The sequence below is a fragment of the Thermobia domestica genome, chromosome 8 (genome assembly GCF_964235325.1).
Source record: "Thermobia domestica chromosome 8, izTheDome1.hap1.1, whole genome shotgun sequence".
NCBI lineage: Eukaryota > Metazoa > Arthropoda > Insecta > Zygentoma > Lepismatidae > Thermobia > Thermobia domestica.
This window is the reverse complement of record NC_137461.1, coordinates 65993262-66010931: the sequence shown is the minus strand read 5'-3', so window position 1 is coordinate 66010931 and position 17670 is coordinate 65993262. Positions and strand designations below refer to the sequence as shown.

The 17670-nt window shown below is 33.2% G+C and overlaps 1 protein-coding gene across 6 annotated transcripts in view; it reads left to right on the top strand.

Annotated features, from left to right (window-relative positions):
* Positions 1-15849, top strand: part of LOC145692973 (muscleblind-like protein 1) — a 1077958-nt gene extending 1062109 nt beyond the window's left edge. For 4 of the 6 annotated variants that reach the window (XR_014132674.1, XR_014132673.1, XR_014132672.1 and 1 more), the window contains 2 exons: positions 4800-4884; positions 9028-9164. Coding sequence is in view for 2 of the 6 variants with exons in the window: in XM_081768588.1 (XP_081624714.1) it covers positions 4800-4884; positions 9028-9302 (360 nt within the window). In the remaining 4 variants the exon portion in view is untranslated. Of the gene's footprint in view, positions 1-4799; positions 4885-9027 lie in introns of all 6 variants that reach the window. The other 2 variants (XM_081768588.1, XM_081768596.1) reach the window with 1 other exon arrangement.
* The last annotated feature ends 1821 nt before the right edge of the window (positions 15850-17670 follow it).

Genomic DNA, 17670 nt, shown 5'->3' with positions numbered 1-17670 from the left:
TTTGCTATATCTTTCACTAACATAATAGATTATTATTTAAAGAAAAAACAAACACAATGATATTGTATTTTTAGTAATAATGTAAATAAAAGGCTAATAGTCACCGCAAGAAACAAACCACATCATTAGAAGTACTTTTGAAGAACATCGTCTTCATCTTCAGCCTAAGCACACTTCGAAAAGGATTTAAACCACAGGAAAAAAATATGGATACGTAAAATTGGATAATCTATTTCTTGTCTATTTCTAGTGACAAGATTTTTGCTTCGCAAATTTAAAATTCTTTTTATCCAATTTTACCTATCCTTATTATTTTTTTTTTCTATGGTTTAAATCCTTTTCGAAGTATGTGTAGGCTGAAGATGAAGACGATGTTCTTCGAAAGTATTTCCTAGTGACGTGGTTTGTTTCTTGCGGTGACTATTAGCCTTTTACTTACATTATTTCTAATTATTATCACCGCTCGTAATACAGTGATTTTTAGTGTTTAGGCCTTTCTCAGTGCAAGTGCACTTTCTCTCCCTTTCCTTGTTCATGATGGGGTAGCATATTTAAATCGTCATTTTTAAGAGTTGTTCTTTCTGGAGAAAGGGGCGGCAAATAATGCCATCACACGGGGCGGCAAATTGCCTAGAACCTGCTCTGGTTCCGACAAACTCATAACAATCGTTTCCGATTTCAGATTAAACGAGTCGCTTCAATACACTACTTTGTGTTTGGATTGGGATCATAATGTATTCCTTTCTGTCATGTAGCCCTTATCGGCAACCAACACAACCAACACGAGTTCTTATATAGGAGAAAGGGGTGAATTTCTTTGTAGATACCTCATTTTAAAAACAAATTGTAGGATTTTTTTTTTTTTTTTTTTTTTTGAATGATATTGGTAACTTAGAAATTATTTCTAAATAAGAAATTAAATCTTTGGCGTGCAAAGCTATTCGTCAATTACTGTGTATAAAAATGAATTTATTAAACGTATATTAGCATTCACTTTCCACTGACGGTATGTTTTAATCACTGAAAAAACAGAGGCGGTATAGCATACCACTGGATACCGTCTCACTTCGACTACTGCTTCTTATACATATTTTATTGATGATAACTTTAGATTGAATTAAGAAATTTGATATCAGCTTGCAACTCGCAAAACACTGAGAATTACTTTTGCTTTACCTCAAAGAAAATTACCTGAATTCGTTCCAGAGTTATGGACGGAACGACATACAACAGAGAAATAAATACTTCTACTGTTGACTATACATATGTTGTTAACTATATCTTGGAATTAAGGTATATATGCAATAAAATGGGACTATTCGTGTGTTATAAGCAAGCCAATAACTATTGCATTTGCCACCTTGAATAACTGTAGTGTGTAGTAATATTTTGATTAATCCTGGAGCATTAGTTCTGACATAAAATCATATAATATGCACGGCTAACAAACAAAATAATTGGTACATATATGTATATCAAGAGACAGTAAATTTAATTTATACTTGTATAGCAAACGTAGATTCATGAAAGTTTAAAATCCAAGGAATATACATATGGAAAAGCTGTAATGAGGGCATTATTCTTTACTACATGAGAGTACTAAGTCAGATTTTTTTTTCAACGTGCATGTTAAAAATTATGTTCAAATATGCTTATCAAGTTCACAGCTTCGTTTTAATTTATGTTTTTGCTTTAATGCTTATTTTGTTATTTCTTATGGATTTGAAAGCCCTTCCGAAATACTTACTATTTACGTGATTAAGCTGACACTATTCGGAGACAAGCAGTCGAAGGTGATGTAATTTTTGATAGCTTGGTTGTTTGAGTTGGGTTTTGATCTTATTTTGAAATTTTTCTTTCTGTTTTGCTGTAATTAATAATTATAATACATAGCATGTTGAAATATATATATTAATAATTGTGCTTACCTAACCTAAATACAAGCTAAGTAACGAAGTAGCGTACTACGGGTTGGTTTAAAAATTGGCAAGGAGATCGAAAGGCTAAAATGTGATTTATTATAATACAAAAGTAACAATGTAAATAAAGTTCAGCAGTATAAAACAACTCTTTTTAAAATGACCAAAATAAAACTATTCAAACTTTGAAATATATATATATATATATAATTATATATATATAATGGAACAAAGAAATTTCAAAGCAAGAAAGTTAATTATATACTAGAAAACGTAATACTATTATAGAGCACTAAAAAAGATATACTAAATGTTTCCGATAAATATTTTATTAAATAGAAATTGTCTAGTTCAGCGACATTGCAATGCAGTCACCACCTCTGTATGATGGAAGTATTTAACAAAAATGCGTATAGTGTAATTTTCTTGGGATTGAGTCATATTTTCATCGTTTTCTGCTATGTAATTTGTCGATACATATTCCCAGTATATATACTGGTAGAAAATTAACATTGGAAAGGGAGTGACGAGGAACATCGTATACAGTTGGTTAGTAGTAGTATGAGCTGTATATGCGATGACTAATGGGGCGCGCTGTGGACGCAGTAGGTAGCGGATACTGGCCGTGGAAATTACCAGCGCATCAGAGTCGGAGATGTGTGAAATGAGAGATCTAGTGTCTCCAGTACAATGCTGTGCATTAAATTGAATGTGGAAACATGTCATGATGATATAAGCGAGCTCAGTTCATGTAGTTAGCTGTGTTTTAGGCAAGGGCATTTTTCATACCTGCGAGAGGCCAAGTGGTCTTTCTGCAGAATCATACACATTAGGCGGAAAGTGTGCGTTGTGTCAATAATAATGCTGTGTTCGAGGAAGATTCATATTCGTTTCAAACTGCTTTCGAAGCTCCATAAACATTCACGCATCAGATCGCACAGCCATTATTGCCATTGGGGATCGCACGGCTTCTGTATACTAACTAGGACCAACATTGCTCCCTGGGTGTCAGTTAGAACCATTTACAAATGTTTGCTGGACACAGGACTATTCTCACGACTTACCCGCACACCTCCCCATCAAATAGCCCCATTAGTCGCCCTCGAGGGATGAATGGCGTAGCATTGCGTTTAGTGCCTTCTACAGTATATACAGGGGTGAGCACAGAGACGAATATTAGATATAATGTTCGGAGATGCAGAAGATACTGACCACTGCAGCGTACAACCAGAACATCACCCAATCCATTCTGTTTCGTTTTCCGTACCATCAGTCGGATATGCTGCACCAGCAGGACCACCCACACACCGCTCGTGTTACCCAACGCGCTTTCCAAGTCGTGGCCGAACACTAGCTGGATAGTCACTAGACTTGTCCCCATTGAGTCAATGCCAGTGGCAATCTTTGACCTATGATACTATGTGAAAGAGTGGAATGTAATTCCCCAAGACAGCATGCGGTATTTCTACGACATTCCTGCCCCATACGAGAGTGCTGACTGCATTTCAACTGGAGAGATTACACAATGTGCTAAATTTGAAAATTTTATTTATTATTATTATTTACATTAATTAATAGATGTAGAACGATGTACAGGACATTGCGTAACCTATTTAGAGTGCATGCAAAATGCATTTAATGGGGCAGGTTTCTGGATTTTAATTTTTAATTTTCTACCAGTGATATGTTATCCTGTACCTAGCAGCATTATAAACAACACCTGCAGATGTAGTTTTTTCATCAATATTAAGGAATTTCTAAAAAATGAAATTTCTAATTTCCATATAATAATATTCTAACAATAATTTCTTAATAATCAAAAAGGAAAAATCTTAGACACCTATTTCAAATTCAGTTAGTTGCAAAATTTGGAACTCCGACGTTTTCTTACACGCTTTTTGTGTAGAGTGCATTTTTAATTAAATTTCCGTCCATTTTCATCATATTTAATATTCTTTTTGTCATTAAAGCCAGTTGATTGTGATACGTGCTAATCTTAGACTAGAACTGAAATTTCGTAAAAAATCTTGATAAATAATAATATATCGAAATCTCTTTACAATTTTTGTTAACTTGTCATTACATTCGTCGACGTTGTTTAGGCGCCATTATAAATCTTAGATTTTCAAAGTTAACGTTGAAAGATCATACACTTTGATAATACGCTATCTATTACATTAGATGAAAATATACCAATTTGATTTCTGTTGAAAATATACAAGAACATTACTTTACAAATAATAACAATAAATAAAGACAAAAACAGTTAAAGCAAATCTGATTCAAGCTCGAGTTAGACAAATATATTACATTTTTAATAGGTTTCGCTAAATCTGAGAAATGGAAGAAGTAAGTTAATGTTGCATTAACAGACATTTTATTAATAATCTTGCCAAGTTTGATACGCACGTTTTCGTGTCTGAAAAAAGTGAATTATTTAATTGTACATGAGGACAGTGTTCCAGGATTGAATTCATATGATTGACTTTATTAGTTGTATATCTAATGTAAATAAAGTTGCATTATATTTGACTATTAAAACTAGAATAATACTGCATGTATTTTTCGTTCCAACTTAGCTGAAACTTGTTCATTTATAGAAAAGAGTAATTTGTAGGGAATGGATAATGTTTGAAAACTATACGCGTTGTAGTAGCATGTGTTTTAAGATTTATTTCTGCATGCTTTTAAAAAATTGAATATTATTCTTTGTCACGTGCTTTGGGTTCATATCGTAGTTCTGTTTTCAACTATCCACTAAGCCGATAATTTTTCCTCATGAAACCAAGTATGTGATTTGATATATGGAATTTGTTTATTATGTAATTAGTGTAGCTTTTCTAAAATTGTGTGCAATAACATTACAATTTACTGTTTCAGTTACTGGACACCCTCCCGGTGTGCCCAGATTTTAATCTTCGATCATGTGAAAACACCTCCTGCAAGTTGGTACATGTTCAAGAAGGTATGTGATTTAATTATTCTACTTTTTTAGTATGATGATAAGTTATTATGTCACAGAACACTAAGCACATATTGAAACATTCAGATTAGCGTGAGAATTAAAAGGATTGAAACTGTAATTATGATTTTGTGTATTATGCTTTTTTTTTTTTTTTTCATACTGTAATCATAATGAAAGAAATGTTCGCTTAGTATCATCCAGGCGGAGCAAAGGAAACGCATGTTTCTTAAACCGCTAGTACTCGGCGACGAGTAGGGGTATTGATTTTGAGCGACCATTGACACACAGCAGAGACAAAGCAGTTTGAGTCGCTATGGAGCATAGAGCATCGTGTCTTTACAGTCGAGCAGTACTTTAGAAACAGTGATTCTGTGGTCACAATTCAACGTCTTTCCGTCGAAAGTCGAGGTACTTCCCGCAATGAAACACTTCTCTAATGAGTCCCAGCGTTCAGAAGTACTGGATCTGTGATGAAAAAGAAACCACCTGGCCTTCCCCGTTCAGGTCAAACTCTGGAAAACGTAGACAAAGTGAAAAGGCAGTTCTTGCTAGTTCGTAACAATCCGCCAAGTGACAGGTTGGTGTGTCACGTTCGCTTCATCGCTTCTTACATGATGATCTCAAATTTCACTCGTACAAAATAATGACTCTCCAGCAGCTAAGTAATGGATTTTGTTCAGCTGAGACCACTATAATGGACGCTATTCTTATGGAAAATGCAGATGTCCCAGTATTCATGATGAAGAAGCCCATTTTCATGTGAATGGTTATGCTCATGTAAGAACTGCTTTACGCTCTGACGCTTTAGTGGTTTAAAAAACATGCGTTTCCTCTGCTCCACCCTGTATTTACTTACTCCATGATGGATGTTTCTAAAATCTAAAGCAAGCAGTTAACATTTTTAATGTAAATAGTATTCGTACACGCAGCTAGTAAAGTTTACAAAAAAAATCGTCATAAAACAAAAGAGAAAACTCGAATGTACCTCACCAAGTTAAGACAAATCTAATAAATCAAATTGTCTAGTAGACGTATTTATATTGTAAATAAATAAATAAATTTTAAAGCTAAATTAAACTTCAAGTCAAGATAATGACAAATTTAAGGTAGCAATTATTCAGTGAAAAAATACTCATTTAGGACTGTTTATGTTTATTTTTTAAAAAAAGAAATTTGGTATTTTCCACCTAAAAAATTAAATATTTTTATTGCCTCGTTGGATTTAAAAAGAGCTGTATGTCAGTTCAGTTACAATTAAACTTTTACGATCAACAAGAAAAAACTAACTGATTAAATTAAAAATTAATGAGATGTTTAAGTTTTATTTTAGATCCTAAAATTCTAATTATTACATTTCGTTTTATTTATTTTTTATTTTAATTTCATTTTATTTTATTTTATTTGTGTGTGTGTGTGTGTTTCACTGATTGATTTTATTTACCAGCTGAGACCACTGTAATGCTCAGAAAGCAATTAAATGTCATAAACATAGTTTTGATTTGTAAGATAATCAGTTAGTTTGATAACCAGTGATTAATTATCAATTGAATTACGTATATGATTAATTCATTAATTAATTTTATTCATAAATTCATTAATTAAATGAATTTGAGTTGATAACTACTTTTACTTTATTTTCATTTTCGAATTGTCCCATAAATGCACATTATGTTGCCATTGATCACTGGACACCCATACCAGTTAATCTGATCTCTCAGTTCCATATCAGTAGGTTCACCTTGTAGGTCCACCTTTCGCCACAGTGACGTACGCAACCCTTCGAGAAAGACTTTCCACCAGTGTGCGATACGTGTCGACGGGAATTTTGGCCCATTCATCCTGCAAAACGGCAAACAACTCAATGGTGTTTTTTAGGTGACATGGCCTGGCTCTTAAGCGGCGCTCCAACTCGTTCCAAAGGTGTTCAATGGGGTTCAAATCTGGACTCTGGGCTGGCCAGTCAAGTTTTTTCCATGCTATTGTCCTTGAACACATTTCTATAATGCCTGCCGTATGACATGGAGAATTGTCGTGCTGAAACAGGTATGGGCCAATACCGGATTGTGCCCATAATGTCGGTAGTGCATAATTGTCTAGAATTGTTTGGTATACTTCTACATTAATGTTTCCCCAAACTAAAACAAGAGGATCAAGATCATACTACGAAAGCACGACCACACCATTATGCCACCTCCGCCGAATTTCACTGTGGATACGATACAGTCTTGTAAACAGCGTTCACCGGCCATACGCCACATTCACACACGTCCATCAGATCGGATTCATCACCCAACAGGACGGATTTCCATTATTCGAAAGTCTAATGACGCTTTCCAGTTTGACTTCACCACATATTTCAAGTATCGACGGTCTCGATCTGTTAATATTTTCTCTTTAATGGGCCTGGGCCGGCATCCCATAACCCCCTCTCGCTACCACTCGATAACATCACTCACTGTCAACAGGTCAGAAGTTTGTATATTGCAAGCCGAACGCGAATGTTGAGATTATGGAAATTATTATGTCGGACTGTGTTCGTCTAATAGAATGTTTCAGGTGCTAATTGACGTCCATAGCCATTTCCGTCGTATTTGCTGTATGGTCCTTGGTGACAGTCCTCTTCAAGCTTCTCTTCCGTCATCACCTTGAACACTGTTTCTCGCGACGGCCACTTTAGATGCACTTGTGTTCATTAATCGCGCACTCATACTTTGACCTCTTTCAAAGTTTTCAGAGGCTGCAGATTTTAGAATTCCGCCTGCCCGCTTCAGCACGCCTCCGTTCTATCCTATGACGTACTAAGGATGATCACCTAACATATTATCATTTTCATTGTTACCATCACACACACATCTTAGGTGTATCTATTATTTTGATAAACGTCTGTGTATGTGTTTTTCAGAAATTGGTAGTATTGTGTGTTGGTGCTTAACCACGTTGCATCTACACCTGCTAACCTACAATCTAGTAATAGTTCAAAGCAGTCTCTTTCAAGATGATACCACTTTATATATATACTTATAACCACTTTATATATTTACCACTTATAATATATATATATATATATAAAGTGGTATTATCTTGAAAGAGACTGCTTTGAACTATTACTAGATTGTAGGTTAGCAGGTGTAGATGCAACGTGGTGGTTAAACACCAACACACAATACTACCAATTTTTGAATCACACACACACACATATATATATATATATATATATATATATATATATATATATATATATATATATACACACACTTCACTTCAACGTCTGTGACAGTGTATTAATGGAACATTGGGATGATGTTTCGTTACGCCTTTCAATATAATAGGGTTCGACCTGATTCCATTACCAATTACAGTCATTGAGAGATTATATATATATAAAAATCATGCACTTTCCAAGGGTAATAGAAGTTATTATGGTAGACTTGTCATTTAGTATAATGTCAGTACCACTTTATGAGCGATCTACGTGAAACTATCCTCTCCGATAGTTACTGTTCAGTTCTCGTGAACGATACGCATGCTATAAATTACATAAGAAATCTGTTTCCGTGAGTTTGCCAGAAATCTTTTAGAACGTCGCATGGCTAAATATAGCTATTCGAAACATCTTTGCATGCATTTTTAGTCTCGAAAATCTGAATTATTATTCCTTTACGAACCGCACATTATTTACGAAAGCACCAAAATACCAGCCACCTTTAATTCCTCAAGAATGCAACAACACATGAACCTGTGCGAACGAATAACAAGCACATTTAAAAATCGTAAACCAATTTAGGTCGTTGGTAGTCAAATTTAAATAAGATTATGATGTGTCTCAGGGTTTACTTCTAAGACTTATTATTATTATTCGAAAGCTATTAATTAGTTTTAATTATATTTCACTTTTATTTGTTTGGGTTTTCAACAGCTGCACCTGGCCTATATGATACATGAACTTAACAGTATAAGTGAGGTACAAAGATAACATATTCCCACTAAGAATCGAATTCAAGTTTCCCCACACAGAAGGCGAGAATGCTAACTATAATCGTAGGAGAGTTCGCCATGCTTTTAAAGTTAAAAGAAAAACATATTTTCGTATTACTTCACGTAATTAATTCTAAATTAATACACTGATTCCTTTGTTATTTTCAGGGCATGTGGAAATTGTTGATATGAAGGTGACAGTTTGCCGTGATGCCGTGAAGGGAAAGTGCATTCGCCCACTGTGTAAATATTACCACATCCCTATCCCCTTACCCCCTGCCAACGAGATGGTTTCCGGCCAAGCAAGTTCTGCAGAGGGGGTAAGAAGAACACCAGGGCCAGTGAGATCTACTCTTGATACTCAGCTGATAGGTACAGTGCCGGGAACCTTCTTCCCGGTATTTGGTTCAAATCCTATTGGCATGTCTCAAGTGGGCATATAAAGAATAAAAGCTTTAAGCTGCCACTCCCTGTGAGAAGAGATTAAGTAAAAAAGAAAAAGAAAAAAAATCAAGAGAGGGTGGATAGATCAACAATAAAATTGAGAAGACTCTTCAGGTCTCATCTTGTTTTTTCTTTTTTTTATCGAAAAATTTCTTCTTTTTATGCAATTAAATTGATCTTTCTCTCCCTCTCTAAAAATGTTATTTGTGACAAAACAGAAAAACTGTATATATAAATATATATGAATAAGAGTCATATAATGGCAACAAAGATATATTTGAGAAAGGTGTTGAAAATAAAAATATTACAGATTTATAAATTAAAATTTTGTGAAACTACACAAACTCTTTAAGAATGTGGTACATCACGACGTGGGTGAGAAGACTGTTTTAAAAAAAATGAAAGAAAGAGAGAAAGTAGTGGGCTGCAAACTTTCACAGTTGTGTTTCTGCACGATGTGCAGGGGTCTGTAAAATAATGAAACAAAAAATGAGGTTTTTTATACTATTAGTCCCGATTTTTTTTTGTATTCTGAACAAAATAAAGTCCCTTAAGAAGGGTCTAAAGGTACTGTTTCTATGTACCATAGTATGTATGTAGTATATGTTAGGTCTTGAAGAAGTATCTAGTGAGTATACATGATTCTGAAGAACCCCACACAGTGAGGTATTGACTAGTGGACTCTTTTTGATAGGCGAAAAGACCACAGTTTGGGGGAAAATGATTGTAAAGTTTCCGACAGGGAAAACCAGGACTATGTCGTTACAGGCTGAGTTCATATGTTGAAACTATTAGAGGTCTTCTTAGGATGTGTAAAGGTAGACCGAAGTTAACTATAATACAGAAATATATTTCAGACAATTTTAAGAAATCGACGCTCTTTCACGATTGTTAGTTACCAAATAATTACGAAAGCGTGTGGCTTAGCAGATGATCTTCATTTCGTAAAGAAAAATAAAATTCTGATTTTCATGGCTTGTAAGTCATTGCTGTGTTGTAATATTTGTTGCATTTTTTTTTAATAAGAGATGTAAACCAAAGATTTTTTGTTTATTATTTTTTTTATATATTTGTAGCAATGCAACATATATATATATATATAAACCAATTCACATTGACAGCAAATATTTTTTTTCTAAAAAAAAAAATTAATTATTTTTTCGAGTTAATATTGTGTGAAAAATGTGAATGACATCTGCCAGTCCATTACGCAGAAAGAATATGAAACAAATAATACTTTCTTTGAAAAAAAAAATAAATAAAAGAAATGATTGGTTCTAGTCAAGCGGGTGATGAAACTCAGTCTTTAACAAGCATCCTGTCCTTAGAGGCTGTGACAAAACCTATTTGAGTGTATTCCCTTACAAACTAGTGCAAACAGGACCGAAGAGCCTCGCAAGAAAGAACAAAAATACATTCTTGTGGTCTTCTTTGCACTACTGTGTTTTCCGTGATATATCTCAGACGAAGAAGTGCCACATTTTTTTAAGAAAATGTTCCTGTTCACCAATGAATCAAAGTTAGGTCAGGGCTAAGGTTTTACCGTATTCGCAGGCTAGAAGAGAGAGTGCTAGTTTAGTTGGACTCTGTAAGTTACAGCAAGATTTTACAGAAAGTGAGTTGGCATTTGGTATTAAAGGGTAAGAAATTTACAAAGAGCACTGTCAAATAGTGCAGTAAATATTTTACAAACGAAATGAAAAAAAAATGTCTGTTGTTGTATTATTGATGTGATAATAGGCATATTAAGATAATTATTGCTGTTTACTATTCATATAGAGTTTTGTGTTTTGACATGATTATTGTTTATTAGCTCAGCTTCAGGTTGATCGTAAACGAACTGTAGGTTATACAAAGATGTTTGTTTCTTTTATATTATTATTATTATTATTCGTTTTGGTTTTATTATTATTGCTAACAGAATGAGGAAAAATTGATGTTGTTATTCCCAAGATTCGTTATGTATATAGATGATAATGCAAGAATAATGGCATATAGTGGAGTTTTGAGAAAAATCTGTTACGTTTGTTCATGGTTAGAAATAGTAAATATTGAAAATTTAGATCCTGTTGTTTAATCGTCTTTCCCTTTAATACCAACTTAAAAAATAAATAAATAAAAAAAGAATGAGCTTCCAGAGTGACGTTAGTCAAAGGTTGTAAGCATTATATGGAAAAGTTCCGGTGGAGCAGGGTTAGATTGAATTGCTGCATGCTTTTAGGTGTTACCACATTTTAATAGGGGCTTCAGTGGGCTTTTTTGCAAACACGAATGCCAAATTACGTAAGTAAATAAGTAAAACTTTTTAAAAGAAAGCATTGCAGCTTTGTCACCGTTAGTTTTTTGGGCACCTGATAACACAGCTAGGATTTTGACTCAAGAACTCAGAAACTCCTTTGTCGTTTTCCAACTGGAAATTGAGAGAAGGGTCTCGAAGTAGTTCTTGGGGAGAATCTTAACCTTGTCAATGGCAAGTAGCAGCATTATTGGTTTGCCACCTCTGATTTTTGCGGGGGCATAGTTCTACTTTTCTTTCCTATATTTTTTTCCTTTAATAAATAATATGATAAGATCTTAATCAGTTTTCGATCATCCACACACACACACACACGAACACTCGTAGACTCCTCACAGCAAGGTATTGAAGATAAAAATTAATGACGGATACTTTAACCATGGTTTGAAGGTGATGAAACGGAGGAGATTTTATTCAACAGTGGAAGAAAATGCCCCCAATTAAAGGCTTACTAAAAAGAAGAGACAAGAAAAACAAAGCAATTCCATTCTTGCTCAAGTTGTAACCCTTTTTCGCCACCCCTTCCCCTCTCACACACACAGTACACAGTTTCATTCATCATTTGAGAGAGTTCAAAAACTCTTTAAAACCAGAAATTGTGTCAAAATATTGAGAGCACGTTCCTAGCAGGTAGAGCAGTGAAGTTTAAAACATCTTCACAGGCTTTCACAGAATACTTAGAGTTAATTGTAGGATATAGTATAAAGCACGCTATGTGTGACATATAAATACATCCATATATTTCCACAGATAATGAATGATTAAATAAAAATACACAGCTATTTACTCCCAAGAATGGACATGCTTTGTTCAAACCCTTTGCATAATACATTGCATGTACCTATTCTATGTGTGTGATACGATGATGTAGTGTTTAGCTTTTCAGTAAGCTTAGGTAATACCCAGCCAATAATTTCTTTGATTTTGGGAAGGCTCTGCATTGCATAGTTTGTTGAAGATCTTCATTCACGTACAAGGTCAATTACTGTTGAAATAACAAAAGAAAATTATAGATATATATATATATATATACATATATACATACATGAATGAAAAAAAGTTTCATGTTCTCAGTTCGTTTGCTAGGGTCAAAACTCGTAGCAAAGTTTTTTCTTTCTTTTCATGCAACTGCACATTGATATTATATATATATATATAAAATATATATTATAATAAGATAATCATATATTAATAATAACAGTAAAGAATTCGCTAATTTTTATCTAGCAGAGCCTTGTCAAAGTTTCAAGTAGTTGGCATGCATGCTTTAGAAGGCTTTCTGGAGAAAAAAAGTGACTAATTTAAATGTTTCTATAGATCTCTAGCTGTTTGTTCGGTCTACACTTCCTCCCTGTATAATCAGTACATTTAGACCAATATTTAACGTACTAGATACTTCACTGGAATATGAACGATGGAGTTCTGTCTGTCTACGTTATGTAGAAAAATGTCAGTGACATGTTTTTTATTTTTGGCTTTAATATATTGTATATAAATATATATAAATAAATATATATATATATAAAAGTTGTATAGTTCCCATTGTTTTCAATTTCCAGTGGGGTTTTAAGGGGGGATCTTTTCAAAAATCAAGAAACTGGAAAAATATGTTTTTAATTATTTTTCTACAAATTATTGAGTTCCTGGATATAAATGCCATGTTTCCTAAATTATGCATTTATTATCAAAAGTGTTAAGTTTGTTAGAGAAAAAATTAAGTGACTAAGTTGCTGTAAGTGTAAATGATAACGTCATAGAAGAATTCATATTCAGTAGACATTTTTTATGTAAATCTACAAATGGTAAAAGAAGATAAGCAGGTATATTATAATGTTTATTTTGGGGGTGGGGAGATTATATACATATACATATATATATCTCTATATATATACATATTAATGTAGTCATTGTGTGATGAGTGTGTAGATGTGGTTGGTGCCATAGACAAGCGGATAATCTCCTATTTTATTTCTTTTTTTTGGAGAATTATTATAAATAAAGAATTTAATGCATTCTGAAATTTATTGGAAATTTGAAAAGATCCCACCTGTTTGATATGTGATGATAACTTGTTTTAATGCCACTGCTGATCACCCTTCCACAGTGGCGGTCAGAGCATAGATCACTGAACGTAGATTAATACGAAGTAGAATCGAAGAGTTTATGCCATAATTTGTAAATATTGAAGAAAAAAAATACGGATAGGAAGTATTTGTGATATTTACATTTTTGTAGGTTAAAGTATTTGAAATATTGACATTATCTAAAAAGTTAAGTATTAAAACGAACTGGGTGTACATGTCCCAAACTAAGATGAAATACCAAATAGATTTGTAATAACTTCTTTCAGAATGAAAAGCGACGATCAAAACAAAAATATGTGTCACAAATACTTCCTTCATTCATTACCTTACACTTTCTATTTTTAGTTCTACATTTTTTTTTTAAAAAAAAAAAAGCGAGAAAGAAGGTTAACATATTACTAAGAAAAAGTTTCAAATGGCCTGCTCTTCATGAGTATGATGTAAAGGCCACCTGTCTTCAGAAAGAAAGGGAAAAAAAGTTAACTGAATTTTTCAAAACAATCGCATCTAAAATGCAAGTCACTACTCTAATGAGAATATTTATATCTCTAAAAATGGCAGTGGCTCAGATTTTTTAATTTTGTCAATAAGTTTGTGATATTTGTTATTTAAGTCCTAGTAGATATAACCGATAATTGTATCTTGTTATGTTATATTGTTAGAGAAGTTACTTTTACAATTCATTATTATTCAAGAACGAGGAGAAAACAAGTTTTATTATTTTCTAAAATGATTAAACGTCATTAAATGAATAAGTATAGGCCTGTAATTCGGCCATCAAGTCAGAGTATCAAGTAAAACTTGAAGGGAAACAATTGAAAGTATAAAATATTATATATGTATATCAAAGTTGTTTTCTCCTAGTTGGTGAATAAAAAGTCAGAAAATAAAATGATATTGTAGGCCGGAAATGTGTCAAACACAGCCACCTACAGTCTGTGTAGAGTTGATATCTGCAATTTTTGGATAACTTGATTAAAAGGAAATAAAAAAGAAGAATATACAGACCAAATTGCCTTTATTTTCAAGAGATGGTAACTGTGTAAGGAATCAAGTAAAGTCTTTCAAGATATTTTAAAAGAAACAGATTAAGCATTTAGAAATGAAACTTTAAAAAAAATTGCTCAAAATATATTTATTTTGAGTAGTTTTCACTAAACTTTGTTACGTTATTTAAAAGATAAAACACCTTTTTATATTCAACTTAACTTACGTACGAATATGCATATAAAGTGAAGTGCGAAAAATAAATGTGTATATTATGTAACTTAAAGAATATATATATATATCGAGACGGTCGAATATATAAAAGAACTACGTCCCATCTAAATTCCAGTTCCCACATAAATATGTATTTTATTTATTTTTTATATATATAAATAGTATTTTATCCTCCACACAACAGCGTACATAACAGTTGTTTCTGTAATGGGGATTAAATAATTTAATTCCGTTGGTAGTGCAAGTGATGTGTCTAATGCAGAAGAGATTAGAAAGATTTTTCCATGTGATAACAACAGAATAGTTCTAAATTATTGCATGTTAATAAAACAAAACGAAATAATAAAACTTCTTTGTAATGTAGTTGTTTGTGGAGAAAAATATCTTGAAAGAAAGAAAAAATGCTGAAATATGCTTTAAGACATTTGTGAAGACATTTCTGTTCTTGGTTATCGAGTATATGAAACATACAGAATTATTTTTATTCTTCATTAGGAAATAAAAATCTTTCAAAATTCCTGAAGTCGATGTGATTTTAAGTGCCAAAGCAACATTCCATGCAGATTTTAAATAATGAATTGTATGTATAAATTGTTTACTTTTGTTCTGTATTTATTTTAGTATAAAAATTCATATATAAATATAAATATAAATATATATATATACTATTATTATAATATATAAACTATTATCTATGTATATTACCACTGTTCTGTTAAATGAAGTGTCTTCACAAAACGAAGTTTTCAGTAATGGCACCAGACCCTTACACCCTGAAACACTGTTCGAAGTTGAATATGTCATTTGTCAGATATTACTCCTTCAGATGCATGATGATAATTCACTTTCAGCTGTTTTATACAATGAACATGTTGGAAGTGATGGGGATATAATATCCCTATATTTTTTTTTCTGAGTAGTAAAATAAATCAACTTGTGAAACGATATTGTAGTTTTTTTATTTTATACGACCCCCTAATGTCCATATGAAATATATCGATGAGAGGTGATTGTCGTTATGTATGTCGGATGTGGTAATTGGTATTTGGTTAGTTCTTGAGTGTAGTCTCTGGACAATAGTTTTAGAGGCAAGAAACCGACCAAGACTTTCCTTTAGTGTATCCACCACTAAGCGCCTGATTAGATCAACGAAAAACCCAAATTAAACAGTACAGTACAGTAAAACATACTCGGACTCTATCACCTAATAAATCATCAATAATAAAAGTTACTGTAGTTTCTAACCTGTATATCTTTCGATTGAAGGAATAAAGATGTAAGATATTTTAATTAATAGTATTGTTAGTATTATTCGTAGAGCACGTGCTGGATTTCAAGCATGTGTAAGTAGTAAAAGATATTATTTGGCTACTGAAGTTCTTTGGATGAAAATTCGACAATTGAAAAAATGTAGTGAAGCCAAATTGCTTTATGATGAAATTTAATGTATATATAAGATCTAAATAAGATATCTAGATCTAATAAGATAAATAGCTAGATAAGATATCTAAATATATATATATATACATATACAGGGTGTTAATGAACTATAAGAGGTGATTCCTCATATATCAAAATAAGAGAAAAAGTTCATATGGATGTATGGCAAAAAGTGCATAGTTCCAGAGTTGTCCAAAATCGCGAAAGAGTTAAATTTCAATAGGCACTATTCCGAATTTCAGAAGCTGTGTATGGTGGTTCTAAAGGAAGCCAGGCATACACAATCCAAAAATGCATATTTCATCAATTGTCAATACATGTAGAGGATATCCCTACAGGGTATAATTCTCAGGTATGTTTTCAATAGAGTTTTCAGATATACTCTGATTTCAAGAAGGATCCTAAGTAGGCAGGAGGTAAACCTTGATAACAATGGACATCCAGTGCTTCGGAGGGAAGGCGGAAGTGTCAGGAATCGGCAGCTCCATGTTTCTTTGTATTCGTAATAAAGTGTGATGATATACATTTCGTCATGGTGTATTTCACGTTTTCTTCACTTACAAACGTGAAAGAAAATATCGCATCATGCGTTTTCCCGAGTATGAGAGACCGTGCTATTGACGATCCTTAACACTTCCGATATCGCGCCAAAGGATTCCGTGTTCACTGCTATTAAGGCTAATAGTTTGCCTACTTTAGACCAATCATAAAGTCAGAGCATATCTCAAAATTCAGTTAATGGCATGTCTGGGAATTTCACCCTACAGGAAATAATCCATACATCCACTGAACATTAATCAAATATGCATTTTTGGATTGCGTATGTGTGACTTCCTTTACGCTGATAAGGACCACCATCCACAGTCTCGAATTCGAAATAGGGCCTCTTGAAATTTGGCTTTATCGCGATTTTGGACAGTCTGAAATTACGCACTTTTCGCCATAACATTCTGTATATAATCTTTACTCCTACATATGACAGGATCACACACGATAACTTCGATTGTTTGGGAATCATCCCGGAGATACATGTTCGAATTTGCAGATTACCCAGTTAATAGTTTGGTGCTTTTCGATTTTGAAACTTTTCTGACAAGGAATGAGCATGAACGTGTCATCTAGACGTCCGAATCAAACCTAGTCCAGTCAATAAACATAACAATAAAACGTTCGTGGACAACGGAGTAAGTCCCTGGGGCCCATTAACCCTGTTAGTATACAGAAAATCGTAGGCTTTCAGTGAAATAGCTATTGCATCACTACTGTTTATTGGAAAGTCATGGATTATAGTTCATTCGCTTTAGCATGAAACAAGCTTTCCAGAGG